The sequence below is a fragment of the Chelonia mydas genome, chromosome 5, assembly GCF_015237465.2.
Source record: "Chelonia mydas isolate rCheMyd1 chromosome 5, rCheMyd1.pri.v2, whole genome shotgun sequence".
NCBI lineage: Eukaryota > Metazoa > Chordata > Testudines > Cheloniidae > Chelonia > Chelonia mydas.
The window spans coordinates 88,300,096-88,328,000 of record NC_051245.2 but is presented as its reverse complement, the minus strand read 5'-3'; the positions used below and the strand labels follow the sequence as shown (position 1 = coordinate 88,328,000).

General features: G+C 42.8%; 2 protein-coding genes and 1 long non-coding RNA gene across 11 annotated transcripts in view; 2 read left to right on the top strand and 1 right to left on the bottom strand.

The window, feature by feature from the left end:
• Positions 1 to 11,582, top strand: part of LOC102933014 (terminal uridylyltransferase 7) — a 51,899-nt gene extending 40,317 nt beyond the window's left edge. For 2 of the 7 annotated variants that reach the window (XM_043547265.1, XM_043547263.1), the window contains exons 27-32: positions 2,446 to 2,522; positions 3,788 to 3,851; positions 4,050 to 4,224; positions 5,722 to 8,372; positions 9,198 to 9,343; positions 11,255 to 11,582. In XM_043547265.1, coding sequence (XP_043403200.1) covers positions 2,446 to 2,522; positions 3,788 to 3,851; positions 4,050 to 4,224; positions 5,722 to 5,737 — 332 coding nt within the window. In that variant the 3' untranslated portion in view covers positions 5,738 to 8,372; positions 9,198 to 9,343; positions 11,255 to 11,582. Of the gene's footprint in view, positions 1 to 2,445; positions 2,551 to 3,787; positions 3,852 to 4,049; positions 4,225 to 5,721; positions 8,373 to 9,197; positions 9,344 to 11,254 lie in introns of all 7 variants that reach the window. The other 5 variants (XM_043547264.1, XM_037901755.2, XM_037901756.2 and 2 more) reach the window with 5 other exon arrangements.
• Positions 11,583 to 16,543: 4,961 nt separating this feature from the next.
• LOC119566547 lies at positions 16,544 to 22,644 on the top strand. Its single transcript, XR_005225728.2, has 2 exons — positions 16,544 to 17,456; positions 19,884 to 22,644. It is a non-coding gene; the product is annotated as an uncharacterized LOC119566547 (long non-coding RNA).
• The window catches only part of TUT7 (terminal uridylyl transferase 7), a 45,972-nt gene continuing 38,908 nt past the window's right edge, over positions 20,842 to 27,905 (bottom strand). For 2 of the 3 annotated variants that reach the window (XM_037901749.2, XM_037901751.2), the window contains exons 27-29: positions 23,895 to 23,971; positions 23,496 to 23,559; positions 20,842 to 21,854 (exon numbers count right to left, since the gene is read on the bottom strand). In XM_037901749.2, coding sequence (XP_037757677.1) covers positions 21,787 to 21,854; positions 23,496 to 23,559; positions 23,895 to 23,971 — 209 coding nt within the window. In that variant the 3' untranslated portion in view covers positions 20,842 to 21,786. Of the gene's footprint in view, positions 21,855 to 23,264; positions 23,366 to 23,495; positions 23,560 to 23,894; positions 23,972 to 27,905 lie in introns of all 3 variants that reach the window. The other variant, XR_005225727.2, reaches the window with a different exon arrangement.

The window sequence follows — 27,905 nt, the reverse complement described above, 5'->3', positions numbered from 1 at the left end:
TCCAGTGCTTCACCACCCCCCTAGTGAAAAAGTTTTTCCTAATATCCAACCTAAACCTCCCCCACTGCAACTTGAGACCATTAGTCCTCGTTCTGTCATCTGCTGCCCCTGAGAACAGTCTAGATCCAGCCTCTTTGGAACCCCCTTTCAGGTAGTTGAAAGCAGCTATCAAATCCCCCCCTCATTCTTCTCTTCTGCAGACTAAACAACCCCAGTTCCCTCAGCCTCTCGTCATAAGTCATGTGTTCCAGTCCCCTAATAATTTTTGTTGTCCTCCGCTGGACATTTTCCAATTTTTTCACATCCTTCTTGTAGTGTGGGGCCCTTGTTACCCTGTCAAAGAAAGCCATTAGGTTGTTTTGACAAGATCTGTTCTTGTGAAATCCATGCTGACAGTTACTTATCACCTTATTTCCCTCTAGGTGTTTGCAAATCGATTGCTTAATTATTTGCTCCATTATCTTTCAGGGTACCAAAGTTAAGCTGACTAGTCTCTGGGTTGTCGTTATTTCCCTTTTTATAGATGGGCACTAATTTGCCCTTTTCCAGTCCTCTGGAATCTCTCCTGTCTTCCATGACTTGTCAAAGATAATTGCTAATGGCCCAGATATCTCCTCAGTCAGCTGCTTGAGTATTCTAGGATGTATTTCTTCAGGCCCTGGTGACTTGAAGACATCTAAGTAATTTTTGTCTAAGTAATTTTTAACTTGTTCTTTCCCTATTTTAGCCTCCGATCCTACCTCATTTTCACTGGCATTCACTATGTTAGATGTTCAGTCACCACCAACCTTCTTTGTGAAAACCTGAAACAAAGTCATATAGCACTTATGCCATTTCCACATTTTCTGTTAGTGTTGTTCTCCCCTCGTTGAGTAACAGACCTACCCTGTCCTTGGTCTTCCTCTTGCTTCTAAAGTATTTGCAGAACGTTTTTTTGGTACCGTTTACATCTCTAGTAGCTTAATCTCATTTTGCGGCTTGGCCTTTCTAATTTTGTCCCTACATACATGTGTTATTTGTTCATATTCATCCTTTATTTGACCTAGTTTCCACTTTTTGTAGGACTCGTTTAAAGTAGAGCCCTTTCCTAAGAAAAAGTGAGGGGGGGTGCCCCCTTTGTTAATCACTAGCCTCTGAAGGAATGGAGAATTGCAGTATCTCCCGAGGTGGTAAGATGCCCTCCTTGGAACCTTTACATAAGCCCCCAGAGCATTTAAAGCCACTGAAAAAAGTTCCTCTTCATCCTGGCCATTTAAAGCAGCATTTGTCATATCAATTCTCTCCATGAGGAGAGTCTCAAATCAGGCCTATTCTACACTACAGCATTGCTCCCGCTGATGTAAGTCACCCACTACACCAACCTAACAACTCCACCTGTGTGAGAGGCGTAGTGCTTAGGTCTATGTAATTAGGGTGGTGCAGTGTCTGTGTAGATACTCCATTACGTACATCACCTATTGGCTGTCAACTAAAGCTGAAGAAGAAAAGGTATTCAAGGATTCTAGCCAAATAGATCTGAAATGAAGTTTCATATCTGTGCTGCACCCTGTTTCTGACCCTGAGTCACTTGTCCACCTCACTGTGCATCAGATATAAACGTCTTGTACTTACCATCAAGGCTTTGTGTCTCTGAACTGTCTCCTTTCACATTTCCCCTTGCCCCCTCATTCTGCCAATGCTAGCTTCATTCTGCCAGTGCCACCTTATCTCACACGTTTCTCCATGTCTCTTTTAAATCCTGTGCCCTACCCCTGGAATTCACTTCCCAAACCTAATTGGTCAGATTTCCTCATACCTCATTCACATTCCTCTTAAAAATTCACTTCTTCTGTCCCATCTCTGAAGTGTGACGTAGGGAGAGTGAAAACTAAAATATATTTTACTGCATTCAAGATGTCTGTGTATTCATTGCTGTGGGAGCAGCTTCAGCTGTTTTTCAGTCCAAGTGACCTGCTGTATATTGACCTTTGTCACTTCTAGCATATAAGTGTGGTGATGAGGTTGTCGAATGTATATGTAAACTACATTAATCACAGAGGTGGCCGTTGCCTATCATTACATGTGTGTTGGAGAGGGTGGTCCTGTTGATTAAATCTTTTGTACTCTGTTTTCTGTATGGCCCCAAAAGTGTTCTCTGTGATCCAGTGGAGAGGGGGCAAAGTTCAATTCCCTGGTCTCCCTTGGCTTACTGTATGACCTTGGGCAAGTCACTTCTCTCTCTGTGCCTAAGTTCTGTCAAACGGGGATAATAGTTCTTCCCTAATTCTTAAGGGTGTTGAGGTTAAATACACTAAAGATTGTGAGGTGCTGGGATACTATGGTGATGGGGGGTGAGGCATGCATACAAGTGCCTTTATATAGATAATGATAAGTTGTTGGAGTTTCTAATTGGAAGGTAATATTTTTACCTTTTCAGTAAATTTTCACTGTATTTTAATTTCTCAGGTGGATCTAAGTCAGAAAGTCTGTGTGGATCCCCTTCTTCACCCAGTGCTGTTAAACATGCTGGTAGAGTAAATCAGGTCAACACTGCATAATTTTTTGAATCAGGTTCTCAACCTTTTTCTTTCTGAGGCCGCTGACAACATGCTATAAAAACTCCAGGGCCCAGTTTGGGTGGGAGGGAGTCAGGACTCTGGCTCAGGAGTTGCGGGGGCTTCTGGCATAGGTGTAGTTTGACTTCTATTTTGGGTGGGCAGGGGCCAGTGGGGCTTGGGCCAGTTCCGTATGGCGGGGTCCAGGGTGGGAGCGCCGACTCCATCCCCTGATTCACCTCAGCAGGCCACCCAGCCTGTCTGGGTTGTGGAGGGTGGGAGGGGACACAACCAAAAATTATAACTCAGGGAGCGGGGCGGTGAGGTCTCGGCTCAAAAAGTTTGAAAACAGCTCAGGGTGCAGAGAAGGGCAGGTAGGAGCTATGTTCAGGCAGGGCGTGTAGCTGAGGGCTGCACACAGGAAGGGGGTAGCTCAGGATGCAGGGAAGGGGTAGCTAGGGACTATTTGTAGGCAGGGAGGGGTACCTTAGGGTGCAGGGAGCGGGTAGCTGACGTTACAGGGAAGGCTTCTCTGCCGTCCCTGTTCCCTGAGGGCTCCGCCAGCCATGGAGCCGGGTCTCCCTGCCTAGGCGGCTCTTACCAGCTGCGTGACCAAAGAGACGGGGAGCTGAGGAGCAGCTTCAACCCCTTGCACCAGCAGGAGATGAGGGAACATAGCTGCCTGCTAAATGATGTCAGCCAGACCAGCAGATGTCCTGCACTGCCCGGCTCTGGCTTCCTGCCTTCGACCTGGCCTGGGGGCGGGGAGAGGAAGGCGGAGGGGGGAGCGTGGGTGGAGCTGCCCTGGGACAGTCCTGCTTTTGCACTGTAGTTTTGCGGGGTAGAGTAGCATCCTCTGTGCCCCCCAACTCTGCCCATGGGCTCAGAGCTTCTGCCCTGTGGGGGGTGCCGAGAATTGGGGCTTCAACCCCACGGCTCCCAGCTTCAGCCCCGTGGGAGATGCTGGAGATCGGGTTCTGGGTTTTAGCCACGGGGCCCCGCGGCCCCCCTGAAAAGGTTTGTGGCTCTCCAGGGGGCCACGGACCCCCTGTTGAGAACCACTGTTCTGAATCACGTTCTTCTTAAGTATACTTAAAGCCATTTACAGTAGTAAACTCCATTTTGGCTCAAGTTTTCAACTACGATACACATTTTTGTAGGTACAGCACTGTTTATCTGTAATCCAATCAACTGTTCCCTGCGTAATAGTTGAATTTTATGTGTTCACTTATCTCTATATGGCTCTCTTTTAGGGAATAGTTTTACATGAGGAAAAGAAGAAACAAAAAGGAAAAGTGTTCTTGAGTCCCCAAACAGGTTTGTACATTAGATTCCACTGAACAGCAACCCGGGTATAACAACTTCTGATTAATAACAGCATTTTTCTGGGACCCAATCCTGTCCCATTGACTTTTTAATGTTCGTGGGATTTGGATATTGGCAGTGGCATGCCACTTATCAACCCACCCGCCACCCTCCTACCTTTTTTTTTTTTTTTTTTTTTTTTTTTTAAAGAAGAAAGATGCAAGCTGCAGGCAGGTTTTCAGGGTTGCAGCCATAGAAGGAGGCACTGGGACATGCTGAGTGCACCCATCACAGGCAGGTTTGCAAGACTGCAGCCACACGGGAAAAAGTGGGAAGACAGCTTCTCTGGCTGCAAGCCTGCCTGCACACGGGGATTGCACAGGAGGTAAGGGGCTGCGAGCTGAGGGGGAGCAGGGCAGTAGCTGGAGGGCAGCTAGATGCCAGAGCTGCATGGTAGCTCTCCCTGTGCTCTTCAGGCTGCAGCCTGCTATGGGGTGCAGTCAAGGAAGGAAGCAGTGAGACGTGCTGAGTTCTGATCCCCGGAGAGCACAGTGAGAAGTACAGGGCAGCCCCACAGGCCTGCAGCAACTGGGCTGCAGCCCCCTCTCCCTGGTGCTGCCCTACTCGCAGGCCGGTTGCAGGGCTGCAGCCAGGGAATGTACTTCCCAGCACTTCCTCCCTTAGCTGCAGCCTTGCAAAGCCTCCTTCCACTTACTGGCAACTTCTGGATAATGGCAAGATTTTGCTGTTGACCCAGGGGTCGCTAATAAATGCAATCTACTGTAACTTGAATTACTTAATTGAAATTACAGTATCTAAAAGCATATTTTGGGAAATGAGCATCTCCCCCAATCCTCACTGATGGGAGCTCTGCTTTCTGTGTTGATACTGAAGGCAGTTCAGGCTTGTTGCTAGCACCCTTTGGGCTAAGCCCAGCCTCTTTGTCCACCAGAGTTTTTTCCTCTGGCAGCAGAACCAGGAGGCAGTTCAGCATTTCCCAAGTTTGGTTAGTTTTATTTTTTTATTTACCATCAATAGGGTGTGTTTGTTTTTTGGATCAATTTCTTAGGGGCCAAAGCATTAAAGGTTCTTTGTACAAACCAACTACCAATCAGAGTAGGAGACTGCAGTCAGGGATCATGACAAAAGATAGTTAAGCTCAAGAGAGAGCTTTAAAAACAATGTGAACCACTGCCTGGCTGAAAAGTAAAAAGATCCCCTAGTAAGGGAGCTATATTCGCACCAGATCCCCACTCCGTGAATTCTGTGTTAGAAGCAGAATAGGACTGTTACTTCCTTACACACATCTGTTTCACTTGCTTAAAAAAAAAAAAAAATTAATCAGCTATTACAGCCAAGTTTTTAAAAATGAGGAGTGATTTTTAGACATTTTAGTTGAATCTAATCTGGCTCAGACCAAGTTAAGAACGTAAAAACAGCCATCCTGGGTCAGACTAAAGGTCCATCTAGCCCAGTATCCTGTCTTCTAACAGTGACCAATTGCCAGGTGCCTCAGAGGGAATGAACAGAACAGGTAATCATCAAGTGATCCATCCCCTGTCACTCATTGCCAGCTTCTGGCAAACAGAGGCTAGGGATACCATCCTGGCTAATAGCTATTAATGGACCTATCCTCCATGAATTTATCTAGTTCTTTTTTGAACTCTGTTATAATCTTGGCTTTCACAACATCCTCTGGAAAAGAGTGCCACAGGTTCCAAAAGTTTGTCCAGTATCTGTTCTTTCCCCTTAGAATGGAACATGCAATGTGGAGCACACTTAAAAACAAGCCGTGCTTCCAGAATCTTGTGTTCAGATCATTACTTTTCTATTTGGTTACAACTTCAATAATGTGACACTTTCTTTTTTGGTTTCTGTTTAGGCAGCCTTGCCAATAAATACATGGCTCAGGGAAAAGCTTCACAGAAGAGGACCCACCAAGAATCATGAGGGGACTGAAGAACTCTGAAATTGCAATACAGGCCGTCCATTCACTTCAAAAATTAGGTTCATTTTGGCTAAAGCTTCTGGGCTCACAAGACAGCAGCACAAAACAATCTTCAATTTGAGTTTAAAGAAAACATGGTATTTTATTTTAATTAGATTGCTAAAAGTCCGAGGCAATGGATTTTAATGCAGTGTTCCTACTATGGACTCCTGCTCTTAATAGATTATTTGAACATTTTAATAGAAAGCCATGATGTTTGTATTTGTTTACTAAGTAAAACGTGTAGATAAGAGCAGGTGCTCATTTTCAAGATTTTAACATTCAACATGACCCTTTCAAAGTGCACCAAAATTGCGTGCAAGCCAAATATTATGTTTCATTTTTCTTCAAAAATTGACTTTTTTGAAGGAGGAAATGCTATTTATTAATGTTGATTGTTTACTGAATCCTTGTGTAAAGTGTTTAAAATGTTTGTGGACTACTACTGATGTATTCGCAAACATTTTATCTGCGGAGAATTGAAAACAAACATTAGTAAACTTTTTTGTGAAACTGCTGTGGACACACTGCCACTGAGTTGTTTTTTTCTCTTTGTGATTTTATGAGTTAATATGCTGCTGTGCTTGTGTACAGAAAGACTGAGAAGCAAATTAGTCCTGTTTGATGCTGCTAAGAATCTTTCTCAATTGTGCCTCTTGCCTATAAAATGCAACAGGCACAATTGCTAAAAGGCAGAAAAAAGTGATAATCAGCAATTGGGGATGAGGGTTAAATGCCTTTCTCTTTTCCTAAAAAGTGAAAAAGATCCAACTTTCAATCAAGGATTTAATTAGTGTTGTCTTAAGATTTACTTGAAGTCCTTTTGGAGCTGGTACTATACCTTCATACCCTGTTCTCGGGGGAGTGGGAATCAATACAGGGAAAAAATGAAACCGCTGTTATTTATGACTTTGAAATAAAAAAAAAGTTAAAACTTGAAATTTCTACATTTCTCCTTATCTTGTACCGACAATTCCAAGTATTCTTGTTACAAGTGCAAAATTCAATAGGAACATAGGATAATGTCATTTTATTCTAACTACTTATTTAAAGGTGTTATGTTTTAAGACTAATAGTTCCTTTCACCAAATGTCTACATCGTTATTAAAGACCTAGGTTGGGATTTTCAAAGGGGCAAGGGAGTTAGGTCCCCAACTCTCCGTGAGTGTGTGTGTGTCCCCTAAAATTCATCACTTCATAAATCTGTTCACTTACACATTGAGAGAAATTTTAGCCAAAGACTAACAGAAAATGACCACACTGAGGTGATGGAATGTTTGTCAAGTTCACTTCAACTTCATAGCTAGTGGTACTTTATCATAAAATTAAAATTCAGTCTTTCCTTTGTGGGGTACTTATGGTTTTTGTTGTACTGTTTATTTGCCTGGCAGCAAAATATAAAAGTTGCTGTGTTCTGTGTATACAATGGCTCAATTAACCCTGTATTTAAAGTTTTCTTCTTTGATTGATTGTGGACAGGAGTGAAAGATAAAAGCTTCTATGGAGCTAAGTGGCCATAGAGAGACCCCACAGCCCTTCCATAGAAGATATTCATAAAAATCATTTTTGCTCCCTGTCCCATAGCCTCCCTCCAGCCCCCTTCACCTTGGTACCTTTTGCCATGAAGTATCGAGCTATGAAATCTTCCTTGCTAAACCTGACTTCAGCTGAAGGCTGGTCCTGTGGATGCTCTCATCTTTCATTCTGAAGAGAGGGTTATTCACCTTATGCAATAACTGAGGTTCTTCGAGATGGTTGTCCCTGTGTGTGCTCCACTTCAGGTGTCCATGCACCCTGCACTTGACATCAGAGATTTGTAGTAGCAGTGCCTAGTTGGGTCACGCATGCACCATTGCCTTCTTGCGCCACCTCAGGCGGTTACATAGTGCTGCATGACCAACCGTCCCTCGGATCCTTTTCTACTGCAGAGAATCTAGCGTGAAACTCCGAACTAGAGGGGAGGAGGGAGGGTAGTGGAGTACTTACAGAGACAATCATCTTGAGTAACCTCTGTTGCTGCACAAGATGAATAACCCTCTCTTCTTTTTTTTAAAGAGTGTCTCTGTGGGTGCTCCACTTTAGGTGTCCGAGCAGTGCCCCTCAGTAGAAGAGTGGGGCTTCGGAGTTGCGTTAGTGATAGTTGATAAAACAGAGAGTCCAAATAGAGCGTCTGATGATGACTGTTGCTCTATTGTGCTTTGTGAATGAGTGGGCTGATGCCCAGGTGGATGCTCTGCAAACATCAATAATGGGGATGTTGTTGAGAAAAGCTATCAATGCTGAAAGTTCCCTGGTAAAGTGTGCTGGTCCTCTTGGGGCTTGTAATTGATGCTTTTGATAAGCATGTGGATGTGCATCCTGATATCCACTTGGATAATCTCTGTTCTGAGATGGTTTGCCCTTTTGATCATTCTGTTATAGAGAAATAATCTCAGTGATTTTCTAAACATTTTTGTTCTTTCAATGTAGAAAGCTAATGCTCTTTGAACGTCCAGTGTCTGGAGTGATGCCTCTTTTGTCTGCATGAGGTTTTGGAAAAAATCCAGGTAAGTAAATGGGTTGGTTCAAATGAAAGGGGGAGGCAACCTTCAGTAGGAATTTGGGGCGTGGTCTTAAGGTAACTTTATCTTAAAAGAAAGTTGTGTATGGAGGGGCTAGGGGATGTGCCATTAGGGCACCTAGTTCTCCCACATGTCTGGTGGACGTAATGGCGATGAGGAAAGCCACATTCATAGATAGGTGGAGTAATGAACAGGTGGTCAGTGGCTCAAATGGGTTTTCCATAAGTCCGTGTAAGACCAGGTTGAGGTCCCACATAGGAGATGGGTTCCTTATTTCAGGATAAGTGTTCTCAATGCCCTTGAGGAAACATTTAGTTGTTAGGTGGGTGAATATGGTGACTCATCCACCTTATCATGGAAAGCTGTGATATAGCTGCCAAGTGTACCTTGATGGAGCTTGTGGAGAAGCCCAAGTTTGTTTAGTTCTAATATGTAATCCAGTACCCTTGGTAAAGAGGAGAATGTTGATGTGATATTTGTCCTGGCACCATATGTTGAACCATTTCCACTTATGAATATATGTCTCTCTTGTATTTCAGGGGTTCTCAAACTCGAGGTCAGGAGCCCTCCGGGGGTCACGAGGCTATTACATGGGGGGTTGCGAGCTGTCAGCCTCCACCCCAAATCCTGCTTTGCCTTCAGCATTTATAATGGTGTTAAATACATTAAAAAGTGTTTTTAATTGATAAGTGGGGGGTCACACTCAGAGGCTTGCTATGTGAAAGGGGTCACCAGTACAAAAGTTTGAGAACCCCTGTTGTATTTGGTCTACTATTGTTCAGTAATATGTCTTTTACTTCCTCTGAACAGGTCATTTCATTTCCTCTCAGCCCTGGAGTAGCCAGCCCTTGAGGTGAAGTATTGAGGTTGGGATGGTGGATGTGTCCCGCATCTTGGGAGAGGAGATGAGGTATGAGAGGAAGATTTCAAGGTGGGCACACTGCCATCTTTTACAGGTATGGGAACCATGTTTGTCTGGACCATCTAGGTGCTATTAGGATGATTTTGGATTTGTCCTCCTTGATCTTGTTTAGGACCCAGGTTAGGAATAGGGTCAGAGGAAATGCATACATTAACGGTGCATCCCATTTGAAGAGGAGAGCATTGCCTAGGGAATGGGGTCCCAGTCCAGCTCTGGAGCAATATTGTGAGAACTTGGTGTTCTGTGCTGTTGCAAAGAGGTCTATGGTAGGGAATCCCCAGTTTGAATATCGTAGGTAGAACTCCAGGGTCCATTTCCCACTCATGATTCTGTGAAAACTCTGTTTAGTGCATCTGCTTTTGTGTGCTGACATCCCAGCAGGTAGGATACTGATATGTCGATGTTGTACCAATTCTAGAGCAGTATCGCCTCTGTGCATAGGGAGTGTGATTGTGCTCCTCCCCCCAACTCTTTGACGTTTATGTAAAACATGCACACTACATTGTCCTTGAGGATCCTGGTGGCTTTTTTTTTTTATTAGTGGTAGAAAGTGCTCGTATGCGTTGTGGACTGCCCTTAGTTCCAGCAAGTTTATGTGCATGTTGGACTCCAGTGAGGACCATCAGCCTTGGACCGTGTTGTTGAGTAAATGCACTTCCTAGCCTATTAGGGAGGCATCCCTGGTGAATTGTGACTGTTGGAGTCGTTTGTAGAAATAGGATTCCTGTGCAGACGTTCTTCAATTGTGTCCACCATTTTAGGGAGTCCTTTACCTTGTTTGCCATTGTGAGATGTCTGCTTAGGGTGTGCCTGTGTGGTATGTGCACTGTTCGAAGCCAGGCCTGCAGGCATCTCGTGTAGCTTGGCGTGTTTGACGACAAACAACATTACTGACATATGTCCCAAAAGTTGTAGGCATGTTCTGGCAGATGTTTGTGGACTGTCTGTCACTGTTGATATTAAGTTGACTAGCATGATGAAGTGTTGATGAGGTAGGGTTGCTGTAGCTGTTGAACAGTCGAGACATGCTCCAATGAATTCCAGTTTCTGGACAGGTATCAGTGTTGACTTTTGTGTGTTTGTTTGTAATCATAAAAAAGGGTTATCATACTCTGTGTGGCATTTATAGCTTTGTGTTGGGGCCTTTATGAGGCAGTTGTCCAGAAATATCGTGAGTCCATGTCTGCAGAGGTGTGCTGCCACCACTGCTAAAACTTAGGAGAAAGGCCTTCGGGGGGTCAGTAAGCTGAAGGGTAGTACTTTGTATTGGAAGTGTTTTCCTAGGGTGAACCTTAGGAATCTTCTGTGTAATGGTAACATAGAAATATGTGTCCTGTAGGTTGAGGGCCGAGAGCCAGTCCCCCTTTCCTAATGCTAGCATTATAGTTGTTAGTGTCACCATTTTTGAAATGTTGGGTTTTACAAATTTGTTGAGTGTTCTTAGGTCCAGGATGGGCCTCCACTGTTAGAAAATAGTGTGAGTAAAACCCTTTGCCTCTGTGCTGTGTTGGTATGGTGCCACTGCGCCTTGGTGTATAATGTGGTTCACTTCCTGTTACAGCAGGTATTCGTGAGAGGGGTCCCTGAAGAGGGATGGGGAGGTGGGATGGAGATCAAAGGGGTGAAATAACCAGTTTGGATAATTTCCAAGACCCATTTGTCTGCAGTGATGGTGCGCCAGACTCGGTAAAACAGTGACAAGCGATACCCAAATGGTCGGGAGATAGTTCCAGCGTTAGAATGAGTGATTGTCTCGTGCCCTCGACCACACCTTCAAGGGTGCTGTCTCAAGGTGGATTGTTGGGACGTCGAAGGTTGATTCTGGTTTTGTCGATGTCTGGTCTACTTTGCTTGTGGTGTTGGTCAAACTGCTTTTGTGGTTGTGTGTACGGTGGCAATGGGAATCTCTGTGTATAATACCTATGCTGTTTCTTTGTATTTGCAGGTGTGTAGATGCCTGGGGATTTTAATGTTGCCCTAGAGTCCTTCAGAATACGAAGGGACTCATCAGTTTTGGCCGCAAATAGTTTTGGGCCTTTGAAGGGCAGCTCCTCAACCGTTGACTGAACCTCTCTCGGGAACCCCGAGACATGAAGCCTTGATGCACAGTGCATGACCACTGATGTTGCAATGGAGCATGCCGCTGTTTCCGCAGAGTCAAGTGAGATCTGCAATGCTGTCCTGGCAGTGAGATGGCCTTCGGCGATGTTGGCTTTAATTTGTTCTTTTTTGTCTTCTGGTAAGCTGCCAATAAATTCTGACATTCTCGAAAATATTGTATGTGTGTATTTTGACAGTAGGGCTCCATAATTAGCTATGCAAAACTGCAGTGTTGCAGATGAATACACCTTGTGACCAAAGAGGTCTAACCTCTTCCATTCTCTGTCATATGGGGTTATTATAGTATGGTGTTGCTCTCCCCTCTCATTTATAGCTTCCACCACTAGTGAGTTTGATGTGGTGTGTGTTAACAAGAACTCCACTCCCTTAGACGGCACATAGTATTTCTTATCCGATCTTTTGCATGATGGGGGTGATGTTGCTTGTGTCTGCCAGATGGTTTTGGCAGGCTCCATAATAGCATCTTTAATCAGCAACACTACCTTCGTCGCGGTAGATGTCTGAAGAATATCCAGTAGTTTATGCTGCGATTCAGGTTCCTCTTCTAGGGATATGGTCAGGGACAGCCACCCTTTTGAAGAGTTCCTGGAATTGCTTGAAGTCATCCCCTGTGGTAGGGGGTGGGGACATTATAGTTTTATCTGGTGATGATGTCTGGTTCGCTGGTGGTAAGGCTTCTTGGTCTGAGATTTCCTCATTTTCTTCAGTCACCTCCTCCTGTGTTTCTGAGGATCCTGGTATAGGTGGTGACGGAGATTGTGGTGCTCTCGATTTTGGTGGGCTGGGGGACTTGCGATGTTGTGCCCTGTATACTGCCTACAGGTCCCAGTAGGGCCAATTTAGTGAGAATGGCATGGGAGGTGGCGCCCCTGGGTGCCCATACCAGCTGTGTGCATCTGAAGATGAGTGGTATCCTGTTTGGTGGGATGGACCTGGTCTGTGTGAGGAGTGATGAGGTGCACATATCTCCCCTTCATCCTCATCATCGCTGGAGATGGGGAGCCGATCTAGGTGGAGTGGTCAGCCAGCTCGGTACCGGTTGAGTTGGAATGCTATTGGTACTGAGGAGCAGGGACTCCAGTGTTAAGGCATACAGATCTACTGGTCTCCTCAAGAATTGGTGTGGTACCATGAATGCCAGTACCGATGTCTGCATTGCTGGCAGTACAGGAGTGTGAGTAGTAACCGCCGGTGCCGAGGATCTTGTGTTGTGCTGTGTAGGTACCACAGGTGGTTCCATTGCGCCGCTTGGTGCCGAGTGTCTTCTTGGCTCTCTGGGTACTGAGGCAGAGGGTTTTACTTTGTGCTGTGAGCCTCCGTCAGAGCTTTCTCGCTTATGGTCTTTCGCTCTCTGGCGGTCGGTACCGACGTAGACTTGGCAATTGGGGAACACTTTTTCTTAGCAGATTCCCACTGGTGAAGTCTGAGCCTGCTTTTTTGTAGCCTTCTTGGACAAAGGCTCTTTTGTAGGGGCTGTTGAGGCAGGACCTCTGTCAGAGGCTGCCAGTGGCCGGGCAGGGTCCGAGGCAGGTTGCAGAGATTTCTCCATCATAAGGATCTTACACTGAAGATCTCTCACTTTTCTTGTTCTGGCCTTTAGATTACCGCAATGTGGACACTTTTGAGGGATATGTATCTCACCCAGATAGCAGACACAGCGTGCATGTCTGTCAGAAATAGGGATTGACAGCCTGCAAGTCAGGGAGTGTTTAAATCCCAGCAATCTGGGCATGCCAGACAGGTTCTGTCCCTCACTGAGAAGGGGAGCAGTAACATTATAGAAGCCTAAACTTATTTTCCTAATAAGGGGGATAAAGAAAGTCATTCTTACCTTTTATGCTTTTTTTTAAATTATTTCTATCTCATTTGACTATTAACATAGCTTTATAGTTATCTAAAAATAGGTAAGAGGTGCTGCTAATGGCTCTGACTGAAGCCAAAGGCAGTAGAGAAGGAACTGAGGTACAGTTGGTCACGCAGCACGATGTAACTGCCTGAGGCAGCACGAGACGGTGACAGCGCATGCGCGACCCCACTAGGCACTGCTACTAGAAATCTCCGGTTACAAGCAGAGCGCATGGACACCTGAAGTGGAGCACCCACAGGGACACCCCTCGAAGGAGAAGCCAACCTTCCCCCTTCCACACCAGCTTGGGTGGTGGTTGGGTTTTTTTTTTCTTGTTCCTTTGGAGAGCTAGTTGGAGAGGGAGAGTGTTTCTCTAGACAGCTATGAATGCAGGACTCCTCCTGTAAACCAAAATCCCAAACCTGAGGCTCATGTCACAGCTACTATGCCAATAGGATGGACTGTATTGAAACTAGTTAATAAGTACACTTATTTGATTGGCTATAGTGAAGCTGTGTGACTGATGTATTGTAGTTTCATCTGTGTTAAGAGTTCAAACAAAAGACTACATCTATATCTTTGAGTTTTACTTAAAAGTCCCACTACTGAAAGCAGAAGAAATGTGAACGATCACCTCCACAGTCTTTGATAGTGTTAAAGAAAGATCTCTTTTGTTCCATCCCAGTGTGATATGGAAGGAGCAGTGAGTTAGCTGACCGTGTTAATTTGTGTTAAAGATAGCTTGCTGCATCTGCCTTGGTACACCACAGCTTCTCATGCTCTCTTTGATGTCTCTGTTCCCCATTGTCCTACACTCCAGTTTAATATATTGTTGAAAAATGGAGGAGCAAAGATAGTGTGTATGTATAATGTATATGTGTATATATATTACACGTGGGGGCACTGCTAACATGTATTTTTTCCTCTTTGCTTCTGTTCCTATGGTAGTCTTTCCCTGGGATTTGTAGGAGGGGCTGTGTGCATGGCTTTGGAGCTATCTGTCCTGCACCATGTGCAGGCTACTGGTTCTCATGCCCTCTCCCCTTGGTTTTGTTCCTACTTTATTTATCTGAGATGTTATGGAGGGATTGTCGAGGATCATCCGGCCCTCTGACTACTACCCCATGCTACTCATCCATGTGGACACTAATGATACTGTGGGGTATGACCCTCAGCAGATGAGAAGAGACTACAGGGCTCTGGGAGTAAGGGTGAAGGAGATGGGAGCGCAGATGGTGTTCTCTTCGATCCTTCTGGTCAAGGGTAGGGGCCCAGGCAGAGACAGGTGCGTCCTGGAGGTGAATGCCTGGCTGCGAAGATGGTGTCGCCAGGAGGGCTTCAGCTTCCTTGACCATGGGATGCTGTTCCAGGAAGGACTGCTAAGCAGAGATGGGGTCCACCTATCAAAGAAGGGGATGAGCACATGTCAAGCTGAATCCCCACTCTGGCACTTGGAGTGCAGAAGATGAGGGCCCGCAAGGATTTTAAAAATTAATACTTGACACTCCAGGCTTCTATTACACTCCCAAGGTTACAGCTTTTCTCTGACCTTGGCTTGGTAAACGCTGCCACCACCCAAATGCAAAAAAAACCCTGGGACCCAGGAAGGAGCACTTGGGAATTCCTGTCGGATACCCTCAAGCCCTTTCACCCCCCTCCAGGGAAGAGCTAAGAAAGAAAACAAAGGAAATTAGCTGTTGCCCCCAGCTAATTAAACAACATATGCACAAACCTCTTAGGCCACCAAAAATCCAGTTCTGTTCTTTAAAAAGGTAAATTTTATTAAAAACAAAAAGGAAGAAAATACATCTGGAACTTAGACTTTTGCTAGATTTTAAAGGAGCAATTCCAAAAATTAAGCACCCAGAAGACCTTTCTTGGGGGTTCAGCTTAAAGGCTACAAGCAAACAAAAGCATCTGGGGTTAGCACAGAGGAGATCCACAAGCCGAAATAAACCTGATCGCATCTATCTAAACATTCCCTGTCCCAATGATTCCTTCTAGGTATGGAAGATAATTTTTCATACCTGGTTCAAACCTTACACAGCATTCCTGCTTATAGCATTGCTGCTCTGTGTCCCTGCAGCCCAGAGAGAACAACAGACAACAAAGGGAAGGTTTTTCCCAATTTTAAAAAGTTTTAGCCCTCCCATTGGCTCTTTTGGTCAGGTGCCCACTTTTTTTTTTTTTAAACCTGTCCAGTGAGGCTTTTTAACCCTTTACAGGTAAAGCAAGCAGAGAACAGCTACCAAGAGGGATTTTTACAGCTAACTGTCTGGCTTGGTGTCCATAAAAGGGAGCTATCCCCACTTCATTTATCACAGCATATTTGGATACAGACTGGCTAACCTAGAGAGGAGTGCTTTAAACTAGGTTTGAAGGGGGCAGGTGAGCAAAGTCCACAGGTAAGTCAAAGCCTTGGAGACCTGGGAAAAGGGTCAGAATTTGGGGGGAGCTTGGGGTGTTATAGCAGGGATAAAGGAGAGAAGGCAGAACTGGGGGGTGGGGTGGGGTGGGGGGGGAAGGAATCTAATCAGTATCTTAGATGTCTGTATGCTAGTGCAAGAAGTATGGAGAATAAGCAGGAAGAACTTGAAATGCTAGTAAATAGGATGAAATTAAATAAGGACAGATGCGAAGTATGTCACCTAGGAAGGAACAATCAGTTGCACACATACAAAATGGGAAATGACTGCCTAGGAAGGAGTACTGCGGAAAGGCATCTGGGGGTCATAGTGGACCACAAGCTAAATATGAGTCAACAGTGTAACACTGTTGCATAAAAACGTGAATGTCATGCTGGGATGTACTTTCAGGAGTGTTGTAAGCAAGACCCGAGAAGTAATTCTTCCACTTTACTCTGCGCTGATTAGGCCACAACTGGAGTATTGTGTCCAGTTCTGGGCACCACATTTCAGGAAAGATGTGAACAAATTGGAGAGAGTCCAGAGAAGAGCAACAAAAATGATTAAAGGTTTAGAAAACATGACCTATGAGGGAAAACTGAAAAAATTGGGTTTGTTTAGTCTGGAGAAGAGAAGACTGAGGGGGGGAAATAACAGTTTTCAAGTACATAAAAGGTTGTTACAAGGAGGAGGGAGAAAAATTGGTCATCTTAATCTCCTGAGGATAGGACAAGAAGCAATGGGCTTAAATTGCAGCAAGGGCAGTTTAGGTTGGACATCAGGAAAAATTTCCTAACTGTCAGGGTGGTTAAGCACTGGAATAAATTGCCTAGGGAGGTTGTGGAATCTCCATCATTGGAGATTTTTAAGAGCAGGTTAGACAAACACCTGTCAGGAATGGCCTAGATGATGATTATTCCTGCCATGAGTGTAGGAGACTGGACTAGATGACCTCTCAAGGTCCATTGCAGTCCTATGATTCTGGGATAAAGGTTAATGGGAAGAGAAGCAACACCAGCCATAATCTCTATTGCTGCAGTGTGGGTGTGTGAATATTTGGAGCAAAGATTTAACAACTTAAAGATGGAGACCTATTTTAGTTGCTTCATACTTCAGCAAGATCCTCCTCAGCTGTGTCATCTTTCTCCTTAATATTCCCTATTGCTAGCTAATGTGTGCCCAAGCAACACCAACTGTCTAGATTTATTTGTACTTACTCTCTGATGCAGAGGCATTTGTCCTAATTTTTTTTAAAGTTTAACTGCTTAGGAGTGATGGTTTCACAATTAAACTTAAACAAGCGTAAATGCTTGATGAATTAATGTAGTTCTTGTGAATAAAAACTTTTACACAGACGGGGTGCAATATATTTTAGATTGTAGGGCATAAATCAATATTAATCTTCTTTACTTGCTTTTCTCAATAAAATAGTCACCTGTAATGAATGACCACTGGGACAAGTGTTGCCTCTCTTGTAAGAATAAAATAGTCAATAACTTTTTCTGGTGTTCAGTTGAACCTTTCAGTTATGTGCTAGGTTAGGTGCTGGGGATGTTGACAGTGTATTATATTGAAAACGTAACAATTATTTTTTAAAGAAAGGCCTTCCTTTTGCCTCCCTCATATCCAGTCCTAATATGCCGAGAGAACATGTGAAATATTCAGCAAAGACATGGGGGTGGTGCAGTGAAAGATGATCAGAGAGACATGAAACATCCCAAGGAGACATAAGAAGGCAAAGCTGTTTTCTCTATAGCTAAAGAAAACAGTATCAGGTGAGTTTTAACAGCTGCCATCTTGATTTATACTTAGGAATATTTAGCCTCAGAGCCATATTTTCCAATAGTAATGGCTTAACTGCGTATACAAAAGTACACGTTTGTGTGCGTAGACCAGAATTGTGTGTACAAATTGGCGAACAGAGCAAGCACGTAGCCTCTCTTCGGTGTCAGCAACACATTATGAATATTACAATTTAAAAGTGCAATATGCTCTTCGAAATATGTTCAGTTGGATGTCTCCATATAGAAAATCAAGGGTGTTACTAATGGAACAGGCATCACATCAATGGACAAACTCCCATTGACTTCAATGAAAGTTGGCTCAGGCCCTCAGTCTTAAAGCAGAGTTTTTATAGATCATTTCAGGGACTTGTAATTCTAATCCTATTTACAAAAAAGTAATCTATGCTAAAATCCAACTGGAGAAGTGGATCATCACTGAAGGTATCCTCCACTATAATTTACATATAAGTTTCCTTGTGAACCAAAAAAAAAAAAAAAAATAGAAAATTGAAGCATATAAAGACTAAACACTCACCCAAATATTTTGAAACCTTCCAATCATAAATTTACTAACAAAACCCTAAATATTAGAAAGTCTGGGAATGCACAGGCAATACTTCCAGCCAACCCCCACCTGTGGTATTTAATGGTCAGTTATATTACCACAAATAATGGTGGGCATCTAAATAGCCATTTTAACCTAAATTCTAAAGCCAAATTTTAAATAAAATTAGACACTCACTCAAGCAAAGACAAAGCCTCAAAAATTTCAGCCTCCGGTAATTATTCAGAAAAGCATTAGCATGTGAAAATAGGAAGTTGTAACAAAGTATTTTGAAACCTGCATTAAAATGGGTATTAAGTGCCTCTTAAAACTCATGCTTGGACAGAGATGCTAATTTTCCCTGTTACTTTCTTTGAATTTTTAGTTTGCCTTTAAACTTGACATCACTCTGACTGCTGTGGGTAGACAGCGTACATACCACAGTGTAAAGGCAATATAACCTCAAAATGTAATGCTGTATGTTTTGAGGGAGAAAATGTATTCTGTTTAATGAAAAGGAGTACTAGTGGCACCTTCGAGACTAACCAATTTATTTGAGCATAAGCTTTCGTGAGCTACAGCTCACTTCATCCGATGCATTCAGTGCATCCGATGAAGTGAGCTGTAGCTCACGAAAGCTTATGCTCAAATAAATTGGTTAGTCTCGAAGGTGCCACTAGTACTCCTTTTCTTTTTGCGAATACAGACTAACACGGCTGCTACTCTGAAACCTGTTTAATGTTTTGCGTGACAATATTTTCTTTTTACTGTGGTTTCTCCTCCTCTCCCCCAGGAAAATTCAGGCTTTACTGACTGTGCTATCCAGTAGAGATTTGGTTATATAATAATCCCAGTTTTGTAAAAATGAAGCTCCTATCAGAAAAAAGAGCTACTAGCATGTGATTCCTCAGTAAAATAACTACTCTGGAGAACAAAAATCCCACCAGCTGTGAAGTGCCCTTAGGTTCAAATCAGTTCTTCTGCAGATTCATTCAAACACAGCCTTAGGAGCACAATACTGAATTTTAAAATTTTGGGACAAGATTCTAAAAGGAGGAGGAAATCCACACAGTAATTGAGTTTTTCCTACAACTTAGTTGTGCATGCAAAAAGGCAGATGCCCAATTCTCTTCTTTCTAATGTATTCAACACAGCACACGTTATTTATCTCTTACCATGTGCTGCCATTAGTGTGACTCAGATCCTTTGGCCACACACTTGCAGCTAAATTAATAATTTGGAGTTTGGTTCTTTGACGCACCTTTACATAGCTAACAGTGTTAAATTCACCAGTCACTTAAATGTGTATAAAAGCATTTATGTATTGATCTACATTCTCCAAAGTATCTGACAAGCAAACTATTCTTCACAGCACAACCCTATGAAACAATTATCCCCCCTAGTGAGGCTGAGACTAGAACTCTTTATCAAGTGCTCATTTTACCTCAGCCTGTACGCTAAGAATTAGATATGCTGCCTTTATGTGTATCTGAAAGAAGAATGTGGAATAGGTTATTTTTTTAAAAAGTCATCCTAAATTTGTTGCAATTGACCTGTAGTGTATGTTTTTGTTTGTATTACTCCGAATTTTTCTGCGCCTTCTTCTGTGAGAAAGCTAATTTAGAACCTAACCCTGCATTTTCTGGGCACACAGAAATCCCTTTGGAGTTTATGGGGACTTTGATTTTTACATTCCTTGCTCATTCTATTCACCTGAATTCATCCTGTCTGATATATAAGGATGGAGTAGTTTATCACTTTGTTTTATATTGACTGAATATCCTGATCGCAGTTGATTTGTGTGTTTTTATTTAATGTCATCTTCTCTGTAGTTGAGTTAAATGGTTGCCTGTATCTTAAATCTCTTGATTCAGTGGGAGCTTGACTGAGCCCATATGGAAGGCTTGCAGGATCAGCACACAAAAAAAATCCTGTCATATCACATACCTGAGTTGTGAAGTGAACTTCAACTCCAAAGTACCTGTAGCTTTTGACATGAGCCTCAGGTTTGGCACTGTGGTTCCCAGGCTACAGGAGGAGTCCTGCATTCATAGCTGCCTACAGAAACACCCAACAATAACCCAGGCTAGAGTGGAAGGAGGAAAGATGGCTTCAGAATGAAAGATGAGGGCATCCACAGAACCTTGCTCAATGTAACTTCAGCTGAAGGCTGGAAGACTTTATACTTGCATGTTTCATGGCAAAAGGTACTGAGGGGGAGGGGGCAGGAGGGAGCCTACAGGATAGGGAGCAAATAATGATTTTTATGAATATCTTCTATGGAAGGGCTGTGGGGTCTCTCTATGGCCACTTAGCTCCATAAAAGCATTTATCTTTCACTCCCAACCACAATCAAAGAAGAAAACTTTAAATACAGGGTTGATTGAGCCATTGTATACACAGAACACAGCAACTTCTATATTTTTGCTGCCAGGCAAATAAGCAGTACAACAAAAACTGGAAGTAGCCCACAAAGGAAAGATTGAATTTTAGTTTTATGATAAAGTACCATCACCTGAATGTGGTCATTTTCTGTTAGTCTTTGGCTAAAATGTCTGTGTGTAAGTGAACAGATTTATGAAGTGATGAATTTTAGGATATATATATACACACACACACACACACTCTCTAACTCAATGGAAGTTAGGGACCTAGCTCCCTTGGCCCCTTTGAAAATCCCAGCCTACCTCTTTAATAAAGATGTAGACATTTGGTGAAAGGAACTATTAGTCTTAAAACATAACACCTTTAAATAAGTAGTTAGGATAATATTTTACACTTGTATCAAGAATACTTGGAATTGTAAGTACAAGATAAGGAGAAATGTAGAAATTTCAAGTTTTAAGTTTTTATTTCAAAGTCATAAATAACAGTGGTTTCATTTTTACCATGTATGGATTCCTGCCCCCCCGAGAACAGGGTATGAAGGTATAGTACCAGCTCCAAAAGGACTTCAAGTAAATTTTAAGATGACAACACTAATTAAATCGTTGACTGGCAGTTGGATCCTCTTCACTTTTTAGGAAAAGTGAAAAGCATTTAACCTCCATCCCCCATGGCTGATTATCACTTTTTTTTTGCCTTTTAGCAATTGTCTGTTGCGTTTTATAGGCCCTGGAAAAGATTCTTAGCAGCATCAAACAGGACTAACCTGCTTCTCAGTCTTTCTGTACACAAGCACAGCAGCATATTAACTCATAAAATCAAAAAGGGAAAAAAACAACTCAGTGGCAGTGTGTCCACAGCAGTTTCACAAAAAAGTTTACTAATGTTTGTTTTCAATTCTCTGCAGATAAAATGTTTGCAAATACATCAGTAGTAGTCCACAAACATTTTAAACACTTTACACAAGGATTCAGTAAACAATTAACATTAATAAATAGCATTTCCTCCTTCAAAAAAGTCAATTTTTGAAGAAAAATAAAATATTTGGCTTGCACGCAATTTTGGTGCACTTTGAATGTTAAAATCTTGAAAATGAGCACCTGCTCTTATCTACATGTTTTACCTAAAACAAATACAAAGATCATGGCTTTCTATTAAAATGTTCAAATAATCTATTAAGAGCAGGAGTCCATAGTAGGAACACTGCATTAAAATCCATTGTCTTGGACTTTTAGCAATCTAATTAAAATAAAATACCATGTTTTCTTTAAACTCAAATTGAAGATTGTTTTGTGCTGCTGTCTTGTGAGCCCAGAAGCTTTAGCCAAAATGAACCTAATTTTTGAAGTGATTGGATGGCCTGTATTGCAATTTCAGAGTTCTTCAGTCCCCTCATGATTCTTGGTGGGTCCTCTTCTGTGAGGCTTTTCCCTGAGCCATGTATTTATTGGCAAGGCTGCCTAAACAGAAACCAAAAAAGAAAGTGTCACATTATTGAAGTTGTAACCAAACAGAAAAACAATGATCTGAAAACAAAAACAAACCATGCTTCCAAAATCTTAAGCATGCTCCACATTGCATGTTCCATAGGGGGAAAGAACAAACTGGACACACTTGGTCTGAGCCAGATTACATTCAACCGTGGTAAACTAAAGATTGACACCTCAACCTCTGACTTTCAGAGGGCCAGGGAACACCTATTCCTCTGCTGAAAGAGCTTTGAGTCCCCATCCAACAAAAATCAGACTGCTACAAGGTATCAAGCTTTGGGCATGCAAAAAACAAATGGTTAATCACTAGTCATTTCTTAAAACTTGGCCATAATACCAGATTAAAATAGATTTTTTTAAACAAGTGAAACAGGTGTGTAAGGGGGTGACCGTTCTATTCTGCTTTTAACACTGAATTCAGAGTGGGGATCTGGTGCAACTATAGCTCCCTTACTAAGGGATCTTTTTACTTTGGCAGTGGTTTTCATTGTTTTTAAAGCTCTCGCTTGAGCTTAACTATCCTTTGGCATGATCTGACTGCTGTCTCCTACTCTGATTGATAGTTGGTTTATACAAAGAACCTGCTTTAATACCCTGGCTCCAAAGAAATTAATTGATCCTGTGGATTTCTAGAGGGTTATTTGAAGGAGGTCTCACATATGGTCCTTGAAAGGAACACTCCAAGATACATAAAAAGATTCAAGTAGGCAGAAACAGGAGGACAGAAGGAAAAGGAAACAAAAACAAACAAACAAAAATAGTGTACTCTGCTGTCACCCCTCACCTCCCCCATAAAAAACAAAGCCAAGTAACTATTGATGGTAAATAAAGAAATAAAACTTAACAAATAGGGCAGAGCTGAACTGCCTCACTGGTTCTGCTGCCAGAGGGAAAAAAAACTTCTGGTAGACAAGAGGCTGGGCTTATCCCACAGGGTGCTAGCAACAAGTCTAAACCGCCTTCAGTATCAACACAGAAAGCAGAGCACCCGTCAGTGAGGACTGGGGGAGATGCTCAATTCCCAAAATATGGTTTTACGTACTGAAATTTCAATTAAGAAATTCAAGTTACAGTAGATTCCGCTTATTAGCGACTTCTTGGTCAACAGGGAAACGTTGCCATTATCCAGCAGTTGCCAATAAGTGGAAGGTGGCTTTGCAAGGCTACAGCTAAGGAAGGAAGTGCTGTAAGTACATTCCCTGGCTGCGGCCTGCCTGCAGGCAGGACAAGGGGGCTGCGCTGTGCTCTCCAGGGATCAGGACTCAGCACATCCAACTGCTCCCTTCCCTGGCTGCAATCTTAAGAGAGCTACCATGCAGCTCTGGCATCCAGCTGCCCTCCAGCTACTGCCCTGCTCCCGCTCAGCTCACAGCCCCTTACCTCCTGTGCAGTCCCTGTGTAACAGGCAGGTTTGCAGGCTTGCAAACCTGCCTGTGATTGGTGCGCTCAGCATGTCCCAGTGCCTCCTTTTCTGGCGGCAACTGTGAAAAAATGTTCTTGATAAGCGGCATGCTGCTGCAAATATCCAACTCCCACTAACATTAAAAAGTCAATGGGACAGGATTGGTCCCCAGCAAAATGGTGCTGTTCAGTGGAATCTAATGTACAAACCTGTTTGGGGACTCAGGAATACTTTTCCTTTTTGTTTCCTCTTCTCCTCATGTAAAAGTATTCCCTAAAAGAGAGAGACAGACAAAGATAGGGTGACTGGATAGCAACTGTGAAAAAAACGGGCCGGGGGGGGAGGTGGGGGGAAGAATAGGCGCCTATATAAGAAAAAGTCCCGAAAAACGGGATTGTCCCTACAAAAATGGGACATCTGGTCATCCTACATATAGATAAGCGAACATATAAAATTCAGCTATTAGGCAGGGAACAGTTCATTGGATTACAGATAAACAGCGTTGTACCTACAAAAGTGTACTGTAGTTGAAAACTGGAGCTTACTACTGTAAATGGTATTAAGTATACTAAAGAAGAATGTGATTCAGAAAATTATGTAGTATTTACCTGATTTACTCTACCAGCATGTTTAACAGCACTGGGTGAAGAAGGGGATCCACATGAACCTTCTGACTTTGATCCACCTGAGAAATAAAAATAAAGTGAAAATTTACTGAAAAGGTAAAAATATTACCTTCCAATTAGAAACTCCAACTTATCATCATCTATATAAAAGCACTTGTATGCATGCCTCACCCCCCATCACCTCACAATCTTTAGTGTATTCAACCTCAACACCCTTAAGAAGTAGGGAAGAACTATTATCCCCGTTTGACAGAACTTAGGCAGAGAGAGAGAAATGACTTGCCCAAGGTCATACTGTAAGACGAAGGGAGACCAGGGAATTGAACTTTGCCCCCTTACCACTGGATCATAGAGAACACTTTTAGGGCCACACAGAAAACAATTTCCAGAGTACAAAAGATTTATCAACAGGACCACCCTCTCCAACACACACATGTAATGATAGGCAACGGCCACCTCTGTGATTAATGTAGTTTACATATATATTCGACAACTTCATCACCACACTTATATGCTAGAAGTGACAAAGGTCAATATACAGCGGGTCACCCAGACTGAAAAACAGCTGAAGCTGCTCCCACAGCAATGAATACACAGACATCTTGAATGCAGTAAAATATATTTTAGTTTTCACTCTCCCTACGTCACACTTCAGAGACGGGACAGAAGAAGTGAATTTTTAAGAGGAATGTGAATGAGGTATGAAGAAATCTGACCAGTTAGGTTTGGGAAGTGAATTCCAGGGGTAGGGCACAGGATTTAAGAGAGACATGGAGAAATGTGAGAGATAAGGTGGCACTGGCAGAACGAAGCTAGCATTGGCAGAATGAGGGGGCAAGGGGAAATGTGAAAGGAGACAGTTCAGAGACACAAAGCCTTGACGGTAAGTACAAGACGTTTATAGCTGATGCACAGTGAGGTGGAAAACTAGACAAGTGACTCAGGGTCAGAAACAGGGTGCAGCACAGATATGAAACTTCTGATTTGAGACTCTCCTCATAGAGAGGATTGATATGACAAATGCCGCTTTAAAGGGCCAGGAAGAAGAGGAACTTTTTTCAGTGGCTTTAAATGCTCTGGGGTCTTATGTAAAGGTTCCAAGGAGGGCATCTTACCACCTCGGGAGATACTGCAATTCTCTATTCCTTCAGAGGCTAGTGATTAACAAAGGGGGCACCCCCTCACCTTTTCTTAGGAAAGGGCTCTACTTTAAATGAGTCCTACAAAAAGTGGAAACTAGGTCAAATAAAGGATGAATATAAACAAATAACACATGTATGTAGGGACAAAATTAGAAAGGCCAAGCCGCAAAATGAGATTAAGCTACTAGAGATGTAAACGGTACCAAAAAAAACATTCTACAAATACTTTAGAATCAAGAGGAAGACCAAGGACAGGGTAGGTCTGTTACTCAACAAGGGGAGAACAACACTAACAGAAAATGTGGAAATGGCATAAGTGCTATATGACTTTGTTTCAGGTTTTCACAAAGAAGGTTGGTGGTGACTGAACATCTAACATAGCGAATGCCAGTGAAAATGAGGTAGGATCAGAGGCTAAAATAGGGAAAGAACAAGTTAAAAATTACTTAAGACAAGTTACAACAAAGACTCTGGTGGCACCTTAAAGACTAACTGATTTATTTGGGCATTAGCTTTCGAAAGCTTATTCCCAAATCAATCTGTTAGTCTTTAAGATGCCACCAGACTCCTAGTTTTTGTGGATACAGACTAACATGGCTACCCCTCTGCTATTAGACAAGTTAGATGACTTCAAGTCACCAGGGCCTGAGGAAATACACCCTAAAATACTCAAGGAGCTGACATCTGAGCCATTAATTATCTTTGAAAAGTCATGGAAGACAGAAGAGAGCCCAGAGGACTGGAAAAGGGCAAATATAGTGCCCATATAAAGGGAAATATGGACAACCCAGGGAATTACAGACCAGTCAGCTTAACTTTGGTACCTGGAAAGATAATGGAGCAAATAATTAAGCAATCAATTTACAAACACCTAGAAGATAATAAGGTGATAAGTAACAGGCAGCATGGCTTTTTCAAGAACAAATCGTATCAAACCAACCTAATAACTGTATTTGACAGGGTAACAAGCCTTGTGGATGTGGGGCAAGCGACAGATGTGGCATATCTTGACTTTAATAAGGCTTTTGATATCGCCTTGCATGACCGTCTCATAAAACTATAGAAACACAACCTAGATGGAGCTATTATAAAGTGGGTGCCTAACTGGTTGGAAAACTGCTCCCAGAGAGTAGTTATCATGGTTCACAATAAGCTGGAAGGGCATATCAAGTAGGGGCCTGCAGGGATCAGTTCTATTCAATATCTTCATCAATGATTTAGATAATGGCATTAGAGTACACTTATAAAGTTTGCAGATTATACCAAGCTGGAAGGGGTTGCAAGTTTTTTGGAGGATAGGATTAAAATTAAAAATGGATCTGGACAAACAGGAGAAATGGTCTGAAGTAAATAGAATGAAATTCAATAAGGACAAATGCAAAGTACTCCACTTCAAAAGGAACAATCAGTTGCATACATACAAAATGGAAAATGACTGTCTACGAAGGAGTACTGCAGAAAGAGACCTGGGTGATCATAGTGGATCACAAACTAAATATGAATCAATGGTGTAACACTGTTGCAAAAAAAGCAAATCTGGGATGTTGTGAGCAAGACACAAAAAGTAATTCTTCCACTCTACTCCACACCGACTAGGCCTCAACTGGAGTATTGGGTCCAGTTCTGGGCACCACATTTCAGGAAAGATGTGGACAAGTTGGAGAAAGTCCAGAGAAGAGCAACAAAAATGATCAGAGGTCTAGAAAATATGCCCAAGAGGGAAGATTGAAACAATTGGGTTTGTTTAGTCTATAGAAGAGAAGACTGGTGTGTGGGGGTGGGAGGGAGCCAGCGGATGGACATAATAGTTTTCAAATACATAAAAGGTTGTTACAGGGAGGAGGGAGAAAATGTATTCTCCTTAACCTCTGAGGATAGGACAAGAAGCAATGGGCTTCAATTGCAACAAGGGCAGTTTAGGTTGGACATTAGGAAAAAACTTCCTAACATTCAGGGTAGTTAAGCACCGGAATAAATTGCCTAGGGAAATTATGGAATCTCCATCATTGGAGATTTTTAAGAGCAGGTTAGACATACACCTGTCAGGGATGGTCTAGTTAATGCTAGGTCTATTAACTAGACCATCCCTGACAGGTGTATGCCATGAGTGCCGGGGACTGGACTATATGACCTCTCAAGGTCCCTTATGAATCTAGGATACTATATCTCAGCAGGATGACGAGGAAATTAGAGAAGGGACCAACCCAGCATACCAAGATGCTTTGGCAATTGTCTCCTCTTTCAAGGAGGACCTGGCCTCATCCTAAGTGTTCCATGTCAGTCTGAAAGTCCTCCCTGAATTAGTGAGCAAATTTGAATGTGAGCAAAGTAGCATTCCCCCCACAAGATAATGACAAAGGCTGCTGCAGGAAATGGATCCCCTCTGCCTGGCTGCTCACTTGAAAAGCTTCATTTCCATATCCTGTTGAGTAGTAACCATTTGGTGCTTATTGGGAATGGTTTAAAACCATTTATGGGGGAACTTGTCAAATACTTAAGCTTATTCAGAATGCAGTAGTTTAAGATGAGATGAGAATAACTCTGGGGCCAGCCTCCGTGGAAGTACAATGCACTGAAATGGAATCTAAAGTTAGAAAATGGAGCTGACAGGGATTCTGAGAGAAGTGGAAACAGCCTCTGGAAATAGGAAAACTAACTCTTCCCCACACTGCATGGCCCAGATCCTCAAAGGTAGATAAGCACCTACCTTCCATTGATTTCAATCTAATTTAGGAGCCTAAAGACCTTTGAGGATCTGGGCCATACAGCCTGTTTTCTGGCTCTCGTGGAAATCATGTCTCGTCTTTCTAGGCAACGGAGTGCACTTTAAGGCAGGCAGAGGACTAAGAAG